Source organism: Botrytis byssoidea (genome assembly GCF_014898295.1).
Source record: "Botrytis byssoidea strain MUCL 94 chromosome Unknown BBYS_005, whole genome shotgun sequence".
In the NCBI taxonomy this organism is placed as follows: Eukaryota; Fungi; Ascomycota; class Leotiomycetes; order Helotiales; family Sclerotiniaceae; genus Botrytis; species Botrytis byssoidea.
The window spans coordinates 1612530-1637560 of NW_024065846.1; the positions used below are offsets into that span (position 1 = coordinate 1612530).

At 43.1% G+C, this 25031-nt stretch overlaps 4 protein-coding genes across 4 annotated transcripts; 2 read left to right on the forward strand and 2 right to left on the reverse strand.

Moving 5' to 3' along the window:
• Positions 1-32: 32 nt before the first annotated feature.
• On the reverse strand, positions 33-798 carry EAE97_003308 (uncharacterized protein; the record flags this gene model as incomplete). The annotated part of the gene is made up of 2 exons (XM_038873820.1): positions 33-520; positions 600-798. The coding sequence occupies 2 exons, from the start codon at positions 796-798 to the stop codon at positions 33-35; spliced, it is 687 nt and encodes a 228-aa protein (XP_038735683.1).
• A 4059-nt stretch (positions 799-4857) lies between these two features.
• Positions 4858-6104, reverse strand: EAE97_003309 (uncharacterized protein; the record flags this gene model as incomplete). The annotated part of the gene is made up of 3 exons (XM_038873821.1): positions 4858-5102; positions 5189-5627; positions 5754-6104. 3 exons carry the CDS (start codon positions 6102-6104, stop codon positions 4858-4860), a joined length of 1035 nt encoding a protein of 344 aa, XP_038735684.1.
• Positions 6105-11197: 5093 nt separating this feature from the next.
• On the forward strand, positions 11198-13114 carry EAE97_003310 (uncharacterized protein; the record flags this gene model as incomplete). The annotated part of the gene is made up of 4 exons (XM_038873822.1): positions 11198-11285; positions 11448-11779; positions 11838-12295; positions 12346-13114. The coding sequence occupies 4 exons, from the start codon at positions 11198-11200 to the stop codon at positions 13112-13114; spliced, it is 1647 nt and encodes a 548-aa protein (XP_038735685.1).
• A 3005-nt stretch (positions 13115-16119) lies between these two features.
• On the forward strand, positions 16120-21425 carry EAE97_003311 (uncharacterized protein; the record flags this gene model as incomplete). Its single annotated transcript, XM_038873823.1, has 3 exons — positions 16120-16555; positions 16605-20266; positions 20316-21425. The coding sequence occupies 3 exons, from the start codon at positions 16120-16122 to the stop codon at positions 21423-21425; spliced, it is 5208 nt and encodes a 1735-aa protein (XP_038735686.1).
• Positions 21426-25031: the final 3606 nt, after the last annotated feature.

The window sequence follows — 25031 nt, forward strand, 5'->3', positions numbered from 1 at the left end:
TGTCGAAGAATCAATACCATAAAGCTAATAATCTAAGTGATTGTATAAGACAAAAGAGGAATGACAAGATTATCCCCCTCAGGGATAACACAAGTTGCATTATTTCCCGAATCATATGAACAATCCATGTCAAACTCTAGACTCCCAGACCCCTTAATAACGCTTCCATTCGTACAAGTCCACTCGTAGTTCGGCTCATAGTAAATCGTTCCTTTGTTTGGCGAACCGTCACTATGAGGATTGCTATCGCCAATGAAGGAAACTCGATACGCTACTCCTGCACAGAAGACAACTCCGTTGCCGACGTCGTAACGACGGAATCCAGCTGGATTGGTTTGCTCACATCGGTTGTATTCGCCAGGAGTGTTGATGCCGATTTTGACATCGTCTGGAGGGCCGAAACCAGCGGGTTGCAAGGGAAGACCGGTGTAACAGCCGTTTATGCCGCATTCATCACAGGGACCGAGATTACCATCACAGCCTACGAGGCCGTCAGATGTAGAGTTGACACATACGTTGGCTGGAGAGATTCTTAGCTTGGATTTTACAGGGATGGATTTGGGGAGTGGCATGGAAATGAGGAGGAAATAAGTACTTACGGACGTTCACCTGGTTGACACAATCTAAATTATGCGTGGAATTAAACCAGGTGAAAGTCGTCACCTCCCAGGTAGGTATGACGTCGCATTCTGGTGGTGGGGTGACGGCTTGACGAGTTTGGAGATGGGGGCTGAGGGGCGTACAGATTGCTGTACCCAGGAAGAGGAATATCAGGGGAGCGGTGAATTTTGTTAACATTTTGATGACTTTGAGAGTTTGAGAGAGATTAATTGTCTTTTTAGTCAAACAAACGTTGTAATTATTATTTAGCAATGGGAAAGTAGACGAGTATTAGTAGTACATGAGTAGTTACTGATTCACCAAATTCATGAACATCATAGTCTGTAAGTACCTAAGTGGATATGATGACAGAGGGGTACATTGACAACACGAAGATCGAAAAATCTTCAGTCAAACAGCCTGAAGGCGGGAATCGGTCATGGCCAATGAGAATGCCATCATCTTCGTATATCTGCAGCGGGGATCTTCTGGATGTCATCCCAGGTGGATTTTTCGGGTAGGGCTTGGCAGAGATTCGCCAGCTGAAATGCGCTCGCGCTCTCGCCTATCCCGATATACGAAATGCGCATGGACAGGCTGGACGAAAAATCTTACGTTATGTGATTACTCTGCATGGACATTGCGAGCCAAGCCCTTCCTTCCGGATTATCAAGCGCGCCGTCCATCGTGTATCGCGCATGGTCCATCGAGAACCTTTTTCTGTTTCGTAGCCGCTTCGTGTTCGTGGTGGGGGAGTCGTGTGTTGGGATATGTTAAGTACGTGAAAACCCCGGGCTCGAGAACCGCATTTTTCGTATACGCACGCCACTGGTGTTCTGCCTGGTGCATCGTACGAGTAGGTACGTGATGTACTTGGAGTATGAGTGGTTCAGGATGCGAATGCGGATGTTGGGTTGCTAGAGTATAGTGTGCTCTGGACATTTCTGTTCTGTGAAGATTGGTAACTGGCAATGCCTTTCATTGCTGACATTGACAGCTGTAACGTTACACGAGACTTCTGCAGGTCTTCCATTCTTTAGCTGCCTACAGCTCAGTATTGTAGAATCGGAAAATGCGCTGGCGAGAAAGGCTAGTTGGGGGCTGTGACATGGCAGGTCGTTGGAGAGCTAGATCAATGGTATGGGAATGGTCGGCTTGTCGTACATCTGTATATGTCGATATCACAGCGGCGATTCTGCGGATCTCTAAAGTTGTCTCGAATTCACGCTTGTGTGAGGATATAACTATCTAACAGTGTGTGAATTTTAGGAATTCCGCTGGAGTAGTATGATGAGAGGGATTTCTAGGGTATCTCAGGATCGCCTGTGCAGTTTTGTGTGCTAGAAGCTTTCCGTCGAGATAGTGTAATTGGGAGCTGGGAGTGGTGGAATTTATGAAATGAGATTGAAACGGTTGATTAAGGGTATGGATCGAGAAGAACATGTTATCTGTGTTTCCTAAAGAATTTCTGGAGCAGTTTGATAGTTCGCATTCTATTAATGGCAGTCGTCAGTAGCGACAACAATTTTTGTCGGCCAGAAGGTCACTCGTATGCGTTTTAGTCATCTGATTCCTTGAACTTTCAATGTTGTTCATCTCTCGTACCTCAAGATTGATTAGGAATATTTTTCCGTCGTTTCTGGTATGGTGCATACCCAATTGGATTTTGCTTTCCATTATGAAAACTGCATTTTCGTATTGGCAATTGAAAGTATTCCTACTTGGAACCATATTGAAAACGAACGCCCAGTTGAGAAAATGCATCGAGTTGAGCCCTTGCTTTGTCGTAGCAAATTTCCACGGGCTAGGTGGCCGTGGGGCTTTGTGTCTCCATGACGATGGCATTGGAGCTTAAGAGTTCTTCATGGTCTAGATAGAGGTTGTCTGCAACTTATTACTCCAAAGCGTCTTTTACTCATTGCCTCAAGGTCCGATGTGAGGAAAAGTGCTATCTTTATCATAGAGCCCAACTCGCTTGAAAAGAATACCACGCTTTCCTTGCGGGCAGACGTTTCCAAAAGGTAAAGAGCCTTCGTTGTTATTTGAAAGTCCCATGATGAGTATATAAAACGATGCCTTATTGATATTAGTGAAAATAGATGCACTTCATCCAAATGATTCCTGGAATCTAAACACAACCTCCGAAAATACCTTGCATTTTCATGGGCAGAGGATTCCTAGCCAATGTTGTCATTTTGCACTGATTGTTCACCAAGTTTAAATAGCAGTTTGCTAGCCGGTGTAAGTTGCTTGCGTCTTAGATGGCACTCATCAATTTCTGCCTATCAAAATATACCAAGTAGATCTTTGACTCTTGTGGAAATCAAAACAAACGATTGACATATGTAAGGTTCTAAGCTAAGTGGGCAGATTATTGGTGGGAATACTTGCGATATTGTATAACATTTCCCGAGGGAATAGAGAAGTACGACTGAAAACATTTCAATGTGTATAGAAATCGAGTCAATCCGTCCTGCTATCACTACACGGCTTAATGCCGGCTCGCAAAATCATACCGTTAACATACTGCCAAATTCCAAAATGAAAAAGGCACACTCACGCCTCCTCACATGATATAACACTCACATGATCACAACCTTCTGCATACCTCCGCTTCTCATCACACCAGCCGGATCAAACCCAATTGTTGCACATCTAATTTTCGCCTTCGACCGCCGTGGCTGTTCTCACCCATATATGCACGGCGAGATCCATACACATATACATGTATTCATCTGAGTGCATCAATCTATCAAATGGACACCAACACTCAAAACCTATCGGATTATCCGATAATACTCAAGCGAGACGTCTACTTGAGCGTTTGTATTTCATCTCTCAGAGAAGTGTGATTGGATGGATAAAATTGGTCGATAAATGCTTGTCTTTGCAGTAGTCAAAATGTTCCAGATTGTAAGATATGCAACGGTGGTGCGTGGGTGCGTGGATGCATGGGTGTATGCAAGTATGCGGCGGGAAGTTGCAGGCTGGTGTAACGATGGCGATTGGTTGGGCAGTTGGCTGGTGTGGTGATGGATGCATCGCATTTGTCTACTCGGGGGCAGGAAAGGGATACGAAACATGTTGGAGGTTTTTTGTCAATATAAGATGGAGATCGTTACGTACAGATGGATGCATTTTATTTGTTCCAAGTTTCAAATTCTACATTTTGATTATGCTCGCCTTCGACAGAGATATGTATCAACTGTGGCTGTTAACGCTTCATGGCCGGCGTCAGAATGAATTCTCATTGCTGTGAATCGTACACTAGATTATCTTTCCATCTTTCTATTCCTTCCTTATTTAATCATCAAAAAGAAGTAGTTTCCGTTTGGCATTTCAAGAGGATCGGTCAGTTCAGCACTCTAGCAACTCATGCAGTCGACCGAAACGTTCATCCCTGAAGACGACGCATCTTAAACTCAACCATATCAGACGCTGCAGTTCTATAATTGGAATCTTGTATCGTCACTCATATTGTAGACCCTTTATCGTATGGATTCTCAAGAAGCCAGATGACGACACCGTAGGTGAAGGATCTCCAGCCGTTGGGTGAGGAGGGAGAAATCGAGATCTTTACCTGTTGAAAGATGCATACGTCGCGGAGAGGGACGGATCGATGGTTCAATCCAAGAAGCCAACATCTTAATATCATATTGATCTTGTAATTATCTCGGCTGCTGATACGCACCTCTACATAGCCTCCAGCTAAAACCTGTGGATGAGACTACGATCTAGATCTAGATCTTCAAAGCAAAATTACATATTTGAGCCTATTTCGAAGCCTGTGTTCCAAATATCTCACGCTTGAATGCATAATTACAAGTGAAAGATATAACACAACGCTTTAATTGAAAATACAAACCATGTTATTTCGAGTATAATAGCCCAAGTGATGAGAGGCAGAATGGTGCACCTGTTGGTGATAAGAGTGTTATATCTGAAGTTTCTTCTTTATACCATAATGATAATGCGAATAAACACATTCAGTCTAAGCATGACTATAATGAGTCTTGGTATCCATTCCGACGAGAAGGAATGTACTAGACTTATAAGCATTGATCACTCAATTTTGTACAGATTCAATTCGAAAATTGAATGAAGGTGGTAAAACAAGCAATTTCAATTTGTTTGTCTCATGGATTTTCAAACAACAACACCAGTGGGTTATCATCTCACCATCGCAAAAGAATCAGAATTCGTACATCATCTCCCCATCATTCCCTAATCTCTCACTCGAGATTCTCATGCCTCAACCTAAGTCTGATACGCTAACGCGCTTCTCATTTTGAAATATTCTCCTACCACAATCGGTTCGTACTTCTTCTTCTCTCCCTCCTTGACACACTCCTCAAGAACTTCTATCGATTTATCTGTATCCGGTCCGCAGAAATATGGGATCGAATAACGCGCTTGTGTCATTCTTACTCCTTCCTTGGTGATTGTGTAGCGAGAGGCGGAGGGGGGGAGTTGTACGCGGTGGAGTGAGGATTTGAGATCATCTTGATGCGTTAGTATGTTTGCGATTGCACATCACACGATAAGAGCCCAGTTAATGGAGAGAGAAAATAAAGAAGGGATGAAATACCATTTGTCCATCTCATGAGTAGATCACCTATGTTCATTACAATAGCATTGTGAGCCGGATCCGCCCTGATGAATTCACCAGGTTTCTTCGGATGCTCAACTTCCAATCCTCCGCACTCGTCTTGAAATACCATGGTGATACTACCAAAATCGGTGTGGGCTGGTAGTCTTACCGCAAGTCCGCTTTCGATTTCAGAGGCGGGAATGGGAGGATAGTGGAGGAGTCGTAATTGGTTGGTATGTCCGGAATGGAAATCCGCAAGTAAGGAGGGAGTTTGAAGCTCTAGTCCTGTACCAAGGGCCAGGAGGATCATTTGTGAGGTAGTGGACAGACGGTGGTAGAAGGATTGCATGAAGGAGTGAAAGTTTGGGAGTGTGGATTCGGGAAGCCAGATGTTTGGTTGGGAGGGATTTTCCTCGGAGCCGATTTCATAACTTTCCTGTGAGGACGCTGTTAGTTGACCTTGAGCAAAACCGATTTGAGTGAGTGTCTTTCGCAGTTGAAGCTTCTGATAGAGTAAGACCAGAAAGATAAGAGGGCATCCCAAACAATCAAACAAACTCACTTTACAATCCTTCACTCCCCTCATTTTCTCCCCCAAGTCAGTATCATCACTAATAACCTGATATACTTTCTCCAAACCCGGATACGAGTATCCTCTATGGATACTTGGGCCGGGTGGATGCGGCGCTTGCATCTTTGCCTCGTGTGGAAGGTCGAAAAGCTGTTTCGTCACTGCAAAAGCTTCTTCGAGTAATGATGAGGGGACGTCATGGTTTATGATGTACACAAAACCGAAATGACGACAAGCGTTGACGAGGGCTTTCGCAGTTTCGAGACGGGATGTTGGAGAGGTGGGATGTAGGAAGGGAGCAAAGTCAACAATTGGGATTGCGGAGGTGGAATTAGACGTCATGTTCAGGAGTTGTTTAAATAGCTTTGAATAATATGAAGTAGTTTCAGATACTGGAATTATTTTCAGACAGCAGAAACAACAAATCTGGTGATGCTATTCTCACGATTTCAACTAGACTGCAGTGCGGAATATCGGAAACACCGTCAACAAGAAAGTGTCTTATGAAAAGTGAAATGGAATCGTAAATAGCAATTGGATTAGTTGATCAGTTGAGAGATAATTTTCAGTGGAGGAGGTGATAAGTCGTGACGGAGTCCACAGTATAGTCTATGCTATCTTTCGAATCAAAAATTTGGATTATGACACCAGCTTCGCAATATTGATATGCAGAGTGAGCGACTGACTACACAGTATTACCGCACCAGCATTTCCTGAATGCCATCAGCTTGTTCGGCCAATATCCACCGACCATTCTTTGATTTCCCTTGAATAGAGTCGAACAATATGCGAAAGGCTGACAAATCCAAAAAAATTGTCCTTCCTATATTATTAGAATGTATCTCGTCGCTCCGCCGAGAATTAAGGAGGGGTTGGGTCTGGGGCCGTACGTCGTTGATGCGAGCGTGCATATATTTATTAGTCAGCACTGTGAAACCTTCGGCATATGCAAGTCAATATGAACTAATTTATTGTTTTGAAGTGGTTTTTATTGGTCAGGTTTCGAGATTGAAGGACGGTACATGGAAATTACCGATTTGGATATGTGTTGAGCAACATGTACACTTACCTTCGATGTCTCTTCTTTGAACTCTAAAAACACCCCTTTCTAATGTATTCCCAACAAGAAAATGCTTCTAGATCTATCATTTACCTGACCTTCAATAAAGCATTCCTGTAACAATCTATGACTGGACACTACAAATAATTCGAGTTACATGGGCGGTGTGAGTTGCTTAGACACACATGCCAACTGACTTACCGTGTACATTCTGGTACAGTAATATTTCCACCGTGTAAAGAGCCTTTTCTCATGGATAAAGAAACACCACCATCAACTAACTGGGATCGTTAACATGCTACTGTACTCAGCTAGTAGCATCCAGTCTCACATGTAACTACAAAGAGTGAACAACTACGGTGAGTCAGGTGCTGAAGACTGCAACTTCCGTCCTAGCCTTACTTTTCGCTTCACTCATCAATAGTTCTCGAGGTTTTCAGAGAAGCCACCCTCCCACAACAGAAACGAATGCATCCGTATCTCGGTCAACTTATGATTAACAGACGGACGTACAGCGGCAGCGTTCTAATGCAGGCAGCTTATTCTGAACGGTAATCTTGACCCTCGCGATATGCAATTCAAGATTTGAGATAAGTTCTTTCAGAGCAGGCAGCTTAGTTCCAATGTGCTAGTAATCCTATGAGAGATCCATATTGGAAGTACACGAAATTTTCAAGCCCAACTACTCCTAGCCACACGGAACCGCATTGCCAGCAGAGTAGACGAGATGAAAAAGAAGCGATCGAGTGATATGCATTACCCTATGAGAGATGCAATAGAAAAATGGGATAGGAACTTCATGGGGAACGAGAGTAAGATGGTGGAAAAATAAGAGTAGACTCCGTAGTCGGTATGTAGGAAACAATGGAGTCTGCGACTTGATTGAAATGATAAGAAGCACTTGCATGAGTTGTACTCAAACGAGGTGAAGGAAGGAAAAATTAGAGGAAGTCATGAAGCATGATGAATGATATTGATTCGCACTCTTCGAGAAAAAGGAAAAGAAAAAAAAAGCTGACAGTTGACGCGAGTATTCAGGAGGCTATCGATACTTCGAGTTACTCTCTGATATCTCATTTTTTCTACAACTCGGCTGCCTTCCTTCCAGAATTCATTTCATCCATTGATGCAGTACAAGGATTTCGATCCCCAACCTCGCACTCTCTTCAGGACAGCCTCACCTACACCCCAGAAGCGTGGGGATGCTGTCCAGCAAGCAATGCGTATGAAACTATCCCAATAAAGCTCTCTTCATGCTTCCCAATATTCCAGCCGCATTAAGATATATGAATAGAAACAATAGGGATGAAGTCCATTTAGGTATTCGAAAGCGAAATATCTACGAAACTTATGCCTCCCTTTCATTAGTATAATAATATAAAATCAATGTCGGGAGATTCCGGCTCGTGAGAGAAAAAAAAGGGTAACCAGAAGCATTGACCCCCATACATGCAAATTCACTCCACCCATCTCCTCGCTTACATCTTCGCTTTAAGTATTTTTCTAGAACGTACAAGAACGCCCCCCGTCTAATCTAAATCTGTACTGCCGAAAAGCGGAGCTTGCAATGGCCCATCGAGCGAGCCGAGTGAGCTAATTCTTAGTCAATCTTTAGTTTAAAGATAACAGGAACGATAAAGACATCCAAGCATGTGATAGGTTGAAAGAGATGTCAAGGCTTTTTGTCATGCAGGATTTCATTGGATAATTTCAACGACGATAAGGCTAATGAGTTCCAGGGGCAGAGACTAGATGTTTTCAGGTTAGGAAGCATAGCTTATCTGGAGTGAAAGATAAGAGGTTTATTGATTATTTGTTGATAATTTTGAGAGGTCAAAGGGGAGATCTTGGAAGATTGGAGATTGGGGGACTGGTTGATGTCTTAGGAGAGGAGAGAATAGAAGAGTACGTCATGATGGGAGAAGATGTAATTTCAGCTTGAAACTGGGCTATGTACGATATATCTGGGCAGATTGATTGTTCGGAGTGAAATTGTAAATCTTACTAGTTGTTGCATAGAAATCGAAAATAGGCGAAGATGAAGGGGTAAGCGGAAGATACTCACACAATGGTATATCACCGTTGTATTGAGATCAATAAAAGCAAAGGAAAAAGCCTGAAGAAGTACAAAGAAAAATTTTGATGTCCATGAGTATACCATTCTATGCAATACCAGGAGCCACAGACTACCAAGTAGCAGGATAGGCACATAGGGTACCTTTTTTGCAGGCGCCATACGCGGGGGGCAGACAAGCATGTTGACGACAAACTGGGGAGAGGAAAGGATGTGAGAGTGTGGGTGAGGAGCGAAATCGGGGGAAGATTGTTCTGGATATTGAATTCTTTCGACTGATTGATCAGGTGAGAAAGAATCCTTCGATCGAAAAAAAAGAAAGAAAAGAAGACAACTCCCTCTTGATACTCACGCGGGAATCAGACTTTTAAATATAATATTGGGCTTTGATATCAATCTATCTCTCAAACATGGTGAACCAGTCAATGCAACTATCATCAGATCATATCAAATCAGATAATCAATCCTCCAAACTCAAACCAAAAACATATCTCTGTCATTCGCGCCCTGTCTCGAGCGTGCTTACCTACTTTTTGGAGATATCCCTACGACCCGCATGAATACATGGCACCTTTACTAAAGTATTCAATTCTCGTGCGTCAACATAGGCTATGCTCGTCAAGGATATGTACCCCATAATTGAAGGTTGGGAAGTCGTGGATCTGTAATTTCTGCAATTTCAGTACATGGGTGATATCGGAAGGTAGAGGATTAATGTGGTCGAGAAAATTACTACCAATCTCCGTGAAGATGTGAAGATGATAATTTGTGAATAATTCACATGTGTTGGGGGATCCAAAATACTATATTGGATGTAAATGGAAATGGAAATGGAAATGGAAATAGCAATCGCAATAGCCTCATTTCTAGACTTTCAGCCATAATCGTGGGATGTGTATCTTCAGATTATATGCTGCCTGACAATTGCGATTTCGGGCATGATATGATTCGATATGCTCAAAGATCTAATCAGAAACTATGCATTGACTGGCTTACATTTTGGAATTTGGGGAATCAAGATACACATATAATTGACCAATGATATGTGATATCATATCTTCAGATGTCATTTGTGTCACAAACATCTACCTGTCTCACGACCTTCATATCTCTTGGCCTATAGTACGAAATACAAATCTGGAACTGTTAATTTTTCCCGAGTATTTTTTAATTGTGCTTCAAGCCGCCGCGCATGGGATAAATGAGTCCACCTCTCACACGAACATCCCACGTCGAATCCAGCGACATGGGTACGGAGCAAGAAACTAAACTGGGTAAACTCTCGGCCCGTCGATCTAAAAAGATCTGCCTAGTACAGTGTACTGTTGCTTGTAGACTCGTAGACCTCATCCGAATTCGCGTGAAGTATGAAAATGGTCTTCCCTGTGAGCTGATCAAATTTTTGAATGTGATTAGCATATTTGGACGGATCGCTTGTTATGAAACTACTGTTCAGATATATTTTGCTAGACGGAATAACCGACAGATAGATCCTTTGGGTCAGAGTACCTAGGTAGGTCGCTACGTAGTACGTATACTGTAAACAATATTGAATGGATGGATGGACGGATGCTCGATCTTTGAGTAAAGTTGGTATAATTATCCGATCTCTTGGTACATATCCCTCCATATCCATAACATGGATGCATGGCTTGGTATTTGTGGTTTCTTGAAGATGCTTGTCCAAGGCGTTCCTCATCCCTAAGTGTAAGTGTCTGTGGATATCATAATTATAAGGTTTTATAGCTGCCACTTGCTATGCGGACTAGAATTCCCATGTTCCGTATTTTTAAAGCGGAAGAGCTCCACCATCTTAGTCGAAAAGTACTAAAGGAAAGAACAGTCCCGATTTCTAGCGATTTTTCTCAGATTCCATTATTCGAGATTAATTTCTTTAATCTTTTGGATTTGGGATTGTTTGATTGTTTTGCAACTTTGTCCGGTCTTTCTTATTCACTATCTACCTAGCTAGTATCAAGGATATTCTTGATACTCAACTCTGCTATCAATCTACCTCTTAATTATCTCCGGATTAGGTCGTGAGACATCATCAATAGTTGTAAAACTACCCAAACCACCAATTCTTTCTGTTGTAATCAAAACAACTCCTTTATAATTCGAATATCAATCGTATTCTCCTACTCCTCCGAAATCGCCAACATCTGTACTGGGCCAACGAAAAACGAACTTTACGTCATTCTGAAGGCATTCCCTGTCCAAAACCTCGACACAAAGGGAATCTCGAGGGAAGAAAAGGCCGACAGGAAGGGCAATTGAAGGAAATTTCGAAATTTAATAACGATGTCGAGTAACGAATATTACCCCAATTATGGCTATGTTGGAGCTCCTGCAAATTATAATGGTACCGGAGCCAATGGTGGCGATAGTGGTATGTTTCCATCTCTTCTTCGAATCTTCGAGCACCAAATTGTACCTCCACAATTTACACATTCCGCATGCATCTCTCATCTCAATTAGCTCAACAATCTCAAACCTCACCTCAATCCCTTCACAATGCAAAAAATAAACTAACATTTGGTTCCCAAATTAGCCGTCGTAAATTTAAATCAATGGTTCGATCCAGGTGATCAGGCTTTTATCATCGTAGCATCATGTATGGTTCTACTTATGCCCCCCGGTCTGGGCTTTCTATACTCCGGTCTGGCACGTCGAAAGTCTGCGCTCTCGATGATATGGGCTTGTATGGGTGCCTTTTCCATAATAGTTTTCCAATGGTATTTCTGGGGTTACTCTCTGGCTTTTAGTTCGACGGCTACAAATGGGTATATTGGAAACTTGAAACATTTCGGTTTGATGAATACGCTGGGTACACCAAGTCCCGGAAGTCCTTTGATTCCCGAGTTGTTGTATAGTTTTTATCAGGTATGTGATTCTTGGTCTAGGGTTTGCAGGAGAGGGAGGGCTAATGATTGAAACTCAGTTACAATTCTGCGCAACAACTGCCGCAATTGTCGTAGGAGCTGTCGCTGAACGAGGTCGTTTGGTTCCTATGATGGTATTCATATTCTTTTGGGCTACAATTGTGTACTGTCCAGTCGCATGTTGGGTATGGAATGTCAACGGTTGGGGATTCAAATATGGTGTTCTCGATTATGCGGGTGGTGGACCAGTCGAAATCGTTTCGGGTATGTCCGCGCTTGCATATTCGATGGTCTTGGGCAAGAGACAAGAAAAGATGATGTTGAATTTCCGACCACATAACGTCTCGTTGATTACCTTGGGTACGATTTTACTGTGGTTTGGATGGTTAGGATTCAACGGAGGAAGTGCTTTTGGAGCCAATTTAAGAGCTGTCATGGCTTGTTGGAACTCGTGTTTGGCAGCTATGTTTGGAAGTATCACCTGGTGTTTGTTGGATTGGAGACTCGCGAGAAAATGGTCAGTATTCTTTCATCCATCCTAAAAACCTTCAAGCTAATAGAAAATAGGTCCATGGTAGGCTGGTGTTCAGGCTGTATCTCTGGTCTTGTAGCCGCCACACCCACATCCGGATTCATTCCCCCTTGGGCCTCCGTCATTCTCGGCATTGTCACCGGTATCGTCTGCAATTACAGCACCAAAATTAAGTTCTGGATCCGCATTGACGATTCCATGGATGTGTTAGCTGAGCACGGCATGGCCGGTGTCGTAGGACTAATTTTCAATGCTTTGTTTGCTGCAGACTACATAATCGGTCTTGACGGTGTCAACACCGGAGTCATTACCGGCGGCTGGCTCAACCACAACTACAAGCAACTCTATATTCAAATTGCCTATATTGTCGCCTGTACCGCCTATTCCTTCGTCGTTTCCGCCCTCCTCGCTATCATCATTAACTACATCCCCGGTCTTCATCTCCGCGCCTCAGAAGAAGCTGAGCTCCTTGGTATGGACGACGATCAACTTGGCGAATTCGCATACGATTACGTCGAGGTAAGACGTGACTACCTTGCCTGGACACCCGCAAAAGATGAACCAGAAAACGTGGAAAGTAACGTAAATCCCGAGGATCGTCACGGTATCCCCGAACACTCAGACATGATAACCGGCCATTCGGATATGATTACGGGACATGCACCAGGGAGTGGAAGAAACAGTGGAAGTGAAGCGGATGCGAGGGCAGGAAATTCTCATTCGACGATTATGGGTGACAGACACGGAATTGCTGCAACAGATAAAGAGAAGGCTGCTTTGGCGAGAGAGGCACAAAATAACTGAATAGGGCTTTTGACACAAACTACATAATATTGGGAGGGGTTTTTTTTTGGAAATCTTTGGATACGACAGGATTGCTATATTGCGAGGAGTTGAGTGCGGGAAACTTGGTTATGAGATATCTATTTTCTTTTTCATGCATGTTTATGTTCTGGAATGATGAGTGGACCGGGGCAAGGAAAATATGTACTCCATATGGTTTGGTGGGTGGGATTATTTGATTCCAAAAACATTCGCGTGGATAGTGTCGAAAATTTATTGTCTATAGAATTGATGTAAGAGGGATGTAAGTAACTATTGATGAATGAGGTGGAAATGAGATGAATATATTATCAGACTACATACTTGTTGGTGTATAAAATTTTCGATCCTATCTATAATGAATGTGAATGCAAGAATAGGAATGTGTGAAATCCGTACACATACGAGATAGACCTGTTCTAGAAGCGTAGATACACGGATTGCGAGGCATACAAGTGGATATAAAGATCTATTGAATGAGCTGTCGCTGCTTAGATACTAGTCTCGCTGGATCTTATACTACCCAATGCAACTTGTCTTAGGAGCTCCTTGGAAATCCGAATTCTGGAAATAGCAGCGACGTCAACAACTCAAATGGTTGACGTCAGTTTTAACATGTTTCTCCATCATGACATCACAATCACAATCAAAATCACATCTATCACACCCGTGCTGGTCTGCATATGATGCAAGTGATCGCGCGCATCGCACCCAGCAGGACTAAATCTCCGTTGGGAGTTTGGGGTGCATGTATGTATGGATGGATGTATGTGCATGGGACGGAGATTGAGGGATGCATGGGAGGAAGGAGGGAGGGAAGGCAGGGAAGATTGTAAACAGGGATGTGGGATATAGGATGTGGAGATAAGGATTTGGGAAGGAGGGTAAGGATAGAGAAGAGAGGTAAGGAGTACTGAGGGTGGTGATGCTGTGTGGTGTGGTGCTGGTATAGAGTGTATGCATGCATGCTTATCAGTGAGAGGGATGCAAGGCGGGTTGGGCCGGATGGATGGTGTGCGCACGGACTCGGGGATTTGTTGCTTGGGAATTGGGAATTGGGAATTGGAAAGTGATGATGGGTGCGATAAGGAGATTGTAGAGAGACTGAGATGTGTAGATAACATGGACGGGAAGTTGAGAGAGGTGTCGATTCGAGAATGTTACTATGTGGAAGATTGATGGATGAGGGGATGTTGGCTGGGGCTGTGAATGCTTGGGGAGAGCTTGGGGATTCTTGGCTTGATAAGAGCATTTTTGGAGTTTTTGAACTGCGATTGATTTGGATTGGAAGAGTTTTTCACAGTTTTGATGTTCACATGTGTGGCTGTGTTATCGATAGGTGGTGGAGGTGTGGAAATAGGTTGAAGGTTGAAGGTTGAAAATTGGAGGTCAAGGTGATCTCGCTAAGCGCACCAAAAAGACTGCATACCACGAGCAAGTGTAGAATGATATCGAAACCGGTATATGAATTGAGATAAAGTTTTGAATGTAATTAAACTCTAACGAAGCTCATGTACCGCTATTTCGGTGCTATTGACATAAGGATAGCTCCAAAAACGTCAACTTTGGTGTCTTTCTGGGCGAGATATCGGCATGTTAATGGCATGTTAATGGTCTAGCATTTGTACTATTTCATAAACACTTGTTATTTCAGATCGACTTTATTGACGAGGGGATCAAGTAGTCGATGTATGCATGTTAAAATTCATGGTTCATTTGAATTTTGGTGAAAATGCGAAAGAATGCGGTATACATACATGATCCGAAGAAGAAGAATGTGGAACAAAATTCAGCCATCCACATTCCAACGGGACATAAATTCATAGTTCAAAGAATGTTTCATATACTTGAGATAGTGTGCATTACAATAATCTTGCCTGCATGAGGAAACTTCGTTAATACATTTCGCAAACGAGCACTTAAATAGACAGTCACAACGAGACGTTGAGAATAGGACGCAATATTATTAAAAAAACTTCCAAGAATTTGGATATTGAGATGCTCAAGACACAACGCTAATTTGATCTCCAAGCATGCTTCATCCAGTATTGAGTATTTGTAGAGGCGAAGACCTCTGTTTGTCGAATACATGCATGGTCTAATGCATACCTTAAATTTAATCATAGAAGCCCAGTAATTTGATAATCAAACTCAGACCAGGTATACTCTGCAACTTCCCGGGAGATTCCTCAGGTAGCCACTGATATTACTGATGAGATGGACCGGTGTACACAAACAGCGGTGATAGTTTTGACATCGTAGGCGGCCTTAGTGATCTTGACAGGACACTTGATAATGGCTGATCAGAACTCTAATGTGCTTACAATATGCCATCACTGAATGGAAAATTTGGTATTGTATCATCTTTAGAAGTGACGAATTTCTTATGATATTCACTCAGTATAAAGATTGTTGGTGGAAACTACCATGTAGTATTGTATATCCATAGTTGAAACCTTTTCTTCGGTGCCGGTAATCATAATAAGTTGCAAAACCGCCACATCGCGATATCCGTTTGTTCTTTTATTGCGTCGAGGAAGTACATTGAATGCAAGTACCCGCTACCCATCAAGCTGGCATTGCGAGATCCCGACTGCTGGTAAAGTCTGGGTAGACGCAAACGGAATCTGAGTCGCTGATAGGCTTCTATCGAGAGTATCCCGTATGGCCGGTTACACCACTGCCGTAGAAAAGCAAAAAGATATCTGCAAAAGGCGCTGCCAGACGGTGTCCTCTAACCAATAATTTGATAGAACGAACAATAAGAATTTGAATTCCAGCCACAATTAAGCTCTTTGCGGGGTGTCACATGATGACGCTAAATGACGCGACAAGTCGCGTTTGTTATCGCGATGTCGCAAAACATCAACATATTGCCTGTCTACTGTTGCACCTAACAATTTTATGATCTTCATCGACTTTCCAAAGCGGAACTGACATCAGATACCAATGGAGCTACCAAACACTCAGTACCATATTCACTCCTCATGACTCGACATAATCTTCAAAGTCATATATCTTGGTTGATTAAAAACAAAGTTACTACCCCCGCTGGAGTTCAAATTCCTGTATTTGCAGACACGATTGAACCAGGATTCGCGAATTTGGAGGGTTTCGGAGGGGAAGACATCGCACACGAAACAAGAAATACACCAATTGCTCCAATTCGAAATCGCCGAGTCCAAGAAATCTCCAATGTTGTGGCGAATTCACACCCACCTCGTCCCCGTATACTTACTCCGATAACACAATCTACATCAGTGCCTGGGGACGAATTGGCAGATCCGGAAATGGGAAAACTCACATCAGCGCGAAAGACGACTAGACCAAGTCTCATGAGTCAAAATCAACAACTTGGAACCCCTTCCTCCACGGCCAGTTCCTCCCTTACAAGAAGCTATAAGCTACAATGTAATGAAAATGGTCTGTAAATGAAAACTATCCACTTTGGTTCATAGACTGATTCTATTAGGCACGCCTTCCAGACCCACATCCACAAGAGAACCGAGAGGTCTAACTCCTCGCCCAACTCCTCGCCCGGTTCCGTTGCCGAAAAGCAGAGTCAATTTCGACAATGTGGAATCAATAGATCTTACCGGGGACGATCTGACTGGCGCTCCTATCGTAAATTCTTCTAGCACAGTGGAAGCTTTTGAAGACGCCTCTGTTACTTTGTGGGATGAGAGGTCAGCATCCAGACCGGAACCTTTGAAGAGGGCGAAGAAACGGAAGAGTGAGGAATTATCTATGTTACAATCTCCTCGAAAGTCTAAGAAAGTACCAGTACACGCAACAGAACTGCAAGACGGGCAACACGATTCGTTTATGGACATCGACAAATTAGAAATGCCAGGGCCATCATTTCGAGATACCCTTCCCGACTCCCAACGAACAATTGTTCCACGCAAAACAGAAGAGGAGTACCCTGATCTGGATTTATTGGAAGAAGTTGATATGGTTGGAGCAATGATTTCCCAAGGCGAACGTGCGAGATCTAAGATTCGAAGTCGACAAAACTCTGAGGATATTGTTATGGACAGAAGACCAATACGAGGAACGACTCCTGTACCCACAATCAGTTCTCAGAAACGTGTTACACCTCTTAAGGTGCGATATGGTTCGCCGGTTCAAGTACAAGCGTCTCCTGCTATTAGAAGTCGTGAAATGCGAGCAACGAGAACCCCGTCACCCCTCACACATCATAGGCTTAAGAAAGAAATTTTTGACTCGGACGATGACGACGACAGTCCATCAGAGGTAGAGGCAAGAGTAAGCTGCTCGCCTTGCCCACCGTCGATAAAAACATCGAGGGGAACCTGTAGCACGCCAGGAAATCATGTAATGCCCAAAAGCCAAACGCACGAGAACAGTGAAGTAACTCCCGCCAAGAAGAGGTTTACTAGCCCACTACAGCCGATATCACAAAATGCATCATTTCGCCAAGAGAACGAGCCATCTCCTTTCCAACGGGATTCTCCTACAAAGTATATGGCTTCACAGACTTTGCCCCAACGAGGCTCGAGTCAGGCCTCAACAGCTTCTTTGGGCTTCGAAGAAAAAAGAATTGTGAGCTTGTATCTGAAGAATCCAACGGCACTTACACCTTTCCAGAAACATCTGGACAGTCTTCTCAATCAAAATTTTGAGGCACTTCAAGTCTATCTTGAGGATGGTGAGCATCCTCCGGCAGACATAGTAGCCGAGCGAAAATCTATGCTGGACCAGAAAAAGGCTTTCGAAGCTCTTGCGGAGAATCTGCAAGGACTCCAAGATCTCGCTGCAAAAACAACTGCTGCCTTACAAAGGTTTTATATGCAAGATGAAGATAATGGAGAGTCTGAGGTACTGACTAGTGAACTGTTGGAGAAGAAGAGAGAATGTTGGCGTTTATTAGATGCTTCTGGCGCAGTAAACTATGGTTTCGGGGCTATCCCGTCTACAAGGACTCCTCTTTCCACCCATGCTTCAAGTGCGGGTGCAAGTGGACAAGTTGTTCTACAGACCCAGATTCAGTCTCTTTCACATCAATCATCAGGTGCAACGAGATGCTCCACGCAAGAGCGCACACCATCTATTCATCAGAATCCTGGTAAGTCAAGGGAAAAAGAGCCTCATTGTGCTCCACCATCTTCTATGAGACATACGTCGCCTGCCAGATCAATGATTCCTGCCAGTAATTACTCGATGCCTGATAATTCTGTGAAAAGGCCGTACTTCTACAGAGAGCCTGAGCCGACAGACCACGGTGCTGACGAGGACCTTCTCATGCTGCTTGAAGACGAGGAGGATTTTACGAAAGGGACTAAAGCAGCTGACGGGCAATTTGAGGAGAATTTGACAGAAGCAGAGGAAGATTACGGGGATTTCGATGATGATGACGATGAAGCTATTCTTGATTTGGCACACCAAGTTGAGCAAAGTAACTCTTTCAAGCCATCTTCAACAAAATTATCTCTCAACTCATCTTTTCAAGACGCATCACGAGACCCATCGAGAAGTTCAAAGCGTGGTAGCCTGAAGTCAGACAAACCAAAAGATATGTATTCAGTTGTGGACTCTTCGCGGTCAGATATGTATAGTTATGCGTGGTCTAATGATGTCAAAAAGGCACTAAAGGATCGTTTTCGCTTAAAGGGCTTTCGACATAACCAGCTGGAAGCAATCAATGCTACCCTAGCTGGGCGTGATGCATTCATATTGATGCCAACTGGTGGCGGGAAATCCTTGTGTTATCAATTGCCTGCAATTGTACAATCGGGCAAAACGAAGGGTGTTACAATCGTGGTTTCTCCTCTTTTGGCACTTATGCATGATCAGGTAGATCACCTCCACAAACTTCGCATTCAGGCATATCTGTTCAATAGTGAATCAACTCAGGAGACAAGACAACAATTGTTCAATGGCTTAAATGAGAGGAAGCCAGAGCAATTTGTCGAGTTGCTATACGTCACTCCAGAAATGATCAATAAAAGCAATGCTATCCAATCAAAATTGGATGATCTCTATGCCAAGAAAAGACTTGCTCGCATTGTTATAGATGAGGCTCATTGTGTGAGTCAATGGGGTCATGACTTCCGACCAGACTATAAAAACCTTCACGAGCTTCGCGAGAAATATCCCGGTGTGCCATTTATTGCATTGACTGCCACTGCAACAGAAAGGGTAAAGCAGGATGTGATTCACAACCTTGGTATGCAAAATTGTGAGCAACTGAAACAAAGTTTTAATCGACCTAATATCTACTACGAGGTTCGACGTAAAACAGGCAAAGGGTCAACGGCGGCAATGTTTAGCGAGATAACCAAAATGCTCTCTGTCGATTACAAAAATCAGAGTGGAATCATCTACTGTCTCTCTCGTGACAATTGTGAAGAGGTAGCTAAAAAGCTACGGGAACAAGGGATCAAAGCACATCATTTCCATGCTCATATGACGCCCGAAGAAAAGAAAGATACCCAACATAAGTGGCAAATAGGAAGCATCAAAGTTGTAGTCGCAACGATTGCCTTTGGTATGGGTATTGACAAACAAAATGTGAGATTTGTCATCCACTATTGCCTGCCCAAGACTTTGGAAGGCTATTATCAGGAAACTGGTCGAGCTGGTCGAGATGGCAAACCGGCTGCGTGCTTCCTTTACTATGGGTTTCAAGATAGTCAAATCTATAAAAAGATGATTGACAAGGGAGAAGGTGGCCGGGATGTCAAGACTGAGCAGCGCCAAATGTTAGAAGCTATGGTACGGTTTTGTGACAACCGCATTGATTGTCGCCGAGTGCAGCTACTGCAATACTTTGGTGAGACTTTCAAGAGGGAAGATTGTGGCAATTGTGATACATGCAATTCCAATGACACTTACGAAGAACGCGATTTTAGTAGCGAGGCCCGGAAAGTCATCAGTCTTGTTAGTAAAGTTCAGGGCAATTTTGCTATTGGCCATTTTTCAGCCGTATTGGAAGGCAAGGCATTAGCAAAGATCAAATCTGAAAACCATCACGAACTTGATGAGTTTGGCTCATTGAAAGATATGGGGAAGACGGAGATTGAACGACTCATTGAGAAACTCATTCAATTTGGAGGTCTGCAGTTCCGTGCCATTAAGAACAGGGGTGGATTTCATAATGACTTTGTTTTTGTAAGAGAAAACCCCTTTTGCAATGAGCAAACACTAATCAGTCCTCTAGCTCGGTCCAAAACATAGGCAATACATGTCCAAAAACTTCATACTTCGCCTGCAAACTAGAATATCGACGTCGCCAGCCGCAGCTCCACGCAAGAGCACAAAAAGCAAAGCCAAAAAGCAAGCACCGCCACCGTCTACATTACTTACCTCGCCAATAACTCAAAGTCAAAGCCGCTATAGCAGAAAGGGTAAAGAACGGCACGTCGAAGATGAGGATATAAGTGATGGCGATTTTCATCCAAGCACCTACCCACAGCACGATCCTCCTGCTTCAGACAGTGTTGAAAGCTCAGATGAGGAGGGTTATTTCGAGGCGACGAGGGGAAGTAGTAGAACAATGCGCGGCGTTAGACAAACTAGTCGCATTGGGCCACCGATCACGGTTGATGAGGAAATGAAGAGGCTAGATCCAGTACATCAAGATGTTGTGATTGCTTTCGTTCGGGATGCCAAGATGCTGGAAGAAGATCTTAGGAACAAGAACAATCACAGAAAGCCCTATTTCACAGAGGTCGAGTTCAGACAGATGGCAATTCGATGGACGACAAATACTACTCTGATGTCACAAATACCTGGAATTGACGAAAATAACGTAGCTTCATATGGCAAGCGATTTTTGAAGTTGTTAGAGGAGAGAAGATTGCATTATAACGAGATGATGGATCCAAATTTCAAGACAGATAAGAACCATCTAATAGTAAACTTGGTGAGCGAAGATGAGGAGAGTGGAATGGAAGATGAATACGGAGACCAATCGGAAGAGCCATCCCCATACTTTCAAGTCGATCCAGCAGTGCAAGCATTCAATGAGCGAATGGAGATAGCAGCCCAAGTTCCAAGTACCCAACCAACACAAGCTGAATCATCTAAAAAATCGTATCAAAAAGGTTCTAATGGTAACAAGTCAAAACCTCGTTTTAACAGCAGGCGAAAAAGTGGTGGTTCAACCTCAAGTAGAGCAGGGTCAAGTAGTGGTGTTACAAAGAAGCGAGCACCTGCGAGCAACAGAAAAACCAGCACGGCGCCGAGAGGGTCAATAATGGCTCAATATGGGAGAAGTGGTGGTGGTAGTGGTGGTAGTGGTAGTGGGATAAATCCAATGCCGACGTGAAGCAGGGTATTGATTTCTTGAAAATTTTCTTTCATTTCTTTACTTTCAATCACGGCTTTATATGCATGTGTACAGGGATAGGTTCGGAGTTCCAGGAGCTTGCGTTCGAATTGCTTTTCAGCATAGCGACTAGCATTTTGAGGGAATCCTGGCTGGGGCTTGGCTAGGTTTACGACATACCTTTCATGAGTTATAGATTAATGATGATAAATATTGATATTGATTATGCCCAAGGACTTTCCTGGGGCGGATCTAATGCTTTCGCGTGGATGGAGATGGGATTGGTATATCGTAGCATAGTATAGCTTGAAGAGTTATACCAATTTTAGATAAATGCTCAATGCATCAGAGATCAATTTAGTGTCGAAGAAAATTGAGAATTTTCTTTACGTCTGATTCATCTTGAGATTTCATTTATATTCACTGGAATCTTCCATGCTTCCAATGTCTTAATCTCTTATTCTGCATGAGGAAACTTACGCTTATAGATTTGGTTGTGGGGTTACCATACATGTCTCTGAGTTTAGAGGAGATATTCGAAGTTCCAAGGTATATTTATGGCAATTTGGATTGGGATTGGGATGAGAGGGGAGGGGATGAGATGTCTGTAGCTGGTAGGTAGGTAACTTGGACTTCCAGGTTAGGTAGCCAGGAGGTAGATAGCGAGGAAAGTAAGGAAGTACCTACCGAATTGATCTCAGATACGCGATCCCGTCGGTATCTAATTTTACCGATTGAGATGGGGATTGAGATTGAGATTGAGGATGTGGTGATTGCTGCGCTATGTGGATTGTGGATTGTGGATTGTGGATTGGGGTATTGGGGTATTGGGGTTTATACTTGATACTGAATACTTGATGGATGTGAGTTGAGATTTTTTGGGCTGGGTATTTGGTATAGGGTGGATGTAATTTGTATTGAAATGGAATGGAATGGGTGGGCGGGTATGAGTTGCGTATGCATTAATCATAGATATCATAAATATATCATATACAAAACTGCGTATCTATCTACCTAGATATATTTTTATTTTACTTTATGTTATGTTATGTTATGTTATCCTGCTTGACTCGTATGTGTGTGTTGAATATCTCATTCTTTGTTTATAATCATACTTGTGATGTCAGGGAGATAGAAAGAGTGAGTTTGCACATCTCGTTTCGAGACTCGAGAGTAAGAGTTTGTGTATTTGGGAATCGGGGAGGAGTATGTGTCATGATATACTAGATCGGATGTGTTGGTTTGTTGAAGGTGGGTGGTGAATTAGGTTTATATATTTGTGTTGGTATTTGTATTTATATTTATGTCGATGGATGCGGGGACTAGACTTAGTATATTTGTGGAATAGAGATACATTACGTGCTTGATGTAGGACATTGTAGCGTTGTGACGATGGATTTGGGGTTGGGTTGAGTTGTGCCTTTTGTTTGGAGTGTTGGGTTGGGCTTACTTGATTTGAATTGAATCTCGATATGCTATGGTATGTATTGAGGAGGGAATGGTATGACGAGAATGAAAAGGGGTTGGGAATTCTATTGGTTTGGTGGGATGGAGATGGAGAAGAAGATGGAGATGAAAATGGAATACGACATTTGGTTTGTACCCACCTACTGTAGATACTACATTTTGAGGTTATACACGCACGTGTGTCTCGCAGTACTGCATTATATATATACACAAAGAAAATTGGTACAGCAGCTTGATGGAGATTAATAGACACCGTGGATACCACGACATCACGATTGTGATTTGGGAGCAACGTGATGGCTGGATGGTCTTTGGGGAGAAGCAGGATGGTTCTTGGGTTTCCCGCTGCCCATGAGATGAAGGTTATAGTATGGTATAGTAAGAGGTACGAACACGAGGAAGATGCAATGCGATGCAGCAGGGACTTATATACAAGCTGAGTCTGCTTAGGAGTTGCTCGTGAGTGATACTGAATGCTCACTGAATGTAGTTTGGATGGGATTGATGAGTGTGGGTGAAATGAAGATTGCGAGATTCATCAAGCCAGGAAGAACAATTGGCTATGGCTGGGGAAAAAGGCCGGAGAAATTTTGCAGTGCAGATATCTCGAGGATTCTTTCAAGGTCGTGTATCTATCTACCGTGGTAAGGATGAAATTTGAAGTCCCTTGCCGAACACCTTCAAAAACAACGTTGCAGAGATCCCAGAAGCTGGGTGGATGGATCGGATCTAGGAACGATATTGGTTGAGTAGGTGAATAGTTATCAAAGCATGGAGAGGAAAGCAAAGAAAATTTGGATTTTCATGAAGAGTTTTCCCTGTCCCATCTTGGCTTTGTTGATAATAGGTACACAATATGACAACGCGGAAGACGCGATTTGTTCCACTGGATTCAGTCGATTCACTAGAACGTGTGAAATGGAAATGTAATACCTAGTATTCTTCATCATGAGACCTTGTTTTGAGCCTCACTTGAGGTTTAGCTGAAAGGTAGTTTATTGTGAGGGTGCGAATTCTGGGATTTGATTGGTTGTTTGGGTGTGGGTGTTAACCGCTGTGAAATTAGAGTGCAGTGATATGTGGATGATTAATGATACCTGGCTAAGGCAATGGAGCATATTCAATGGAGGTGGAAGAGATGAGATGTGATTGATAATGTTTCATATGTGATTGTGGCTAATCGTTACCTTCTTCTTTGAAGATTGTCATAGCCTGGATTCCAATTGCCGTCGACCAATAGAAGATGGTAGATACATCTGCGATGCGTACTCACGGCACTGCCGTTGAGACTTGTAGAAAATAGATGTAGTGTACTCTATTCCTGTCCTGTATGTTGAATATCGTTTTAACATACATATATATTATATTGTATACATATATGTACATACCTATACCCTGATGTCTTTCAAGCATTGATCGCCTGCGCCTTGAACGGTAACTCCGCATCAACGCCAGAATTAAAATATGATCCTGAACCTAACTCTCCACACACGTTTCAAAGCGTCATTCAGGGGATAATACCAAATCTTTGTGTGTGGAAGTGTATTGGTGTGGTAGGAAGGGTTTTCAACTTCTCTACCTAGGTAATTAATGGCACCATCCCCTCCTTTTGAATCAACGAATTGGTTCGCGTTACCGGTAATTTGTGAATCACACCGCCTTTGCTCAGATGATTACAGTGTCTTTTGCGTGGGTATGCTTGGCTTGCCGTCAACTATACCCCTACTTTATGGGTGGTGGATTGAAGGCGTGCAGATTGACTGGGTTTTATATGCAACTCAACTACTACACCCAAGCCTTGAGGGTTCGATAGTGTAAAGTCGCCTATCAACTCCCGATAAAGGGATTTTTGGGATGGCTATGGGATTCTAGTCTTATATCAATGCATTCGCAAAGTTAGGTGATTTGAGAGAATTCAAGGATTGCATTTTGATTTTTTCCAAAGGGTGTGTGAACAGATACTAAAGGTCGCATATTGGGGGTTAGAAATCTCAAGAGCTATTGTAGAATCGCGCTGTGTTGAGCAACTACATATTGACTTCATTTTGACAGTACTCCGGTAGTATGAGGCTAAACTGTCAGTGGGCTTTCCTCGTGGCGGAAAATAAAACTTGGGGTTTGTTTCTCATGTTTCGGAGA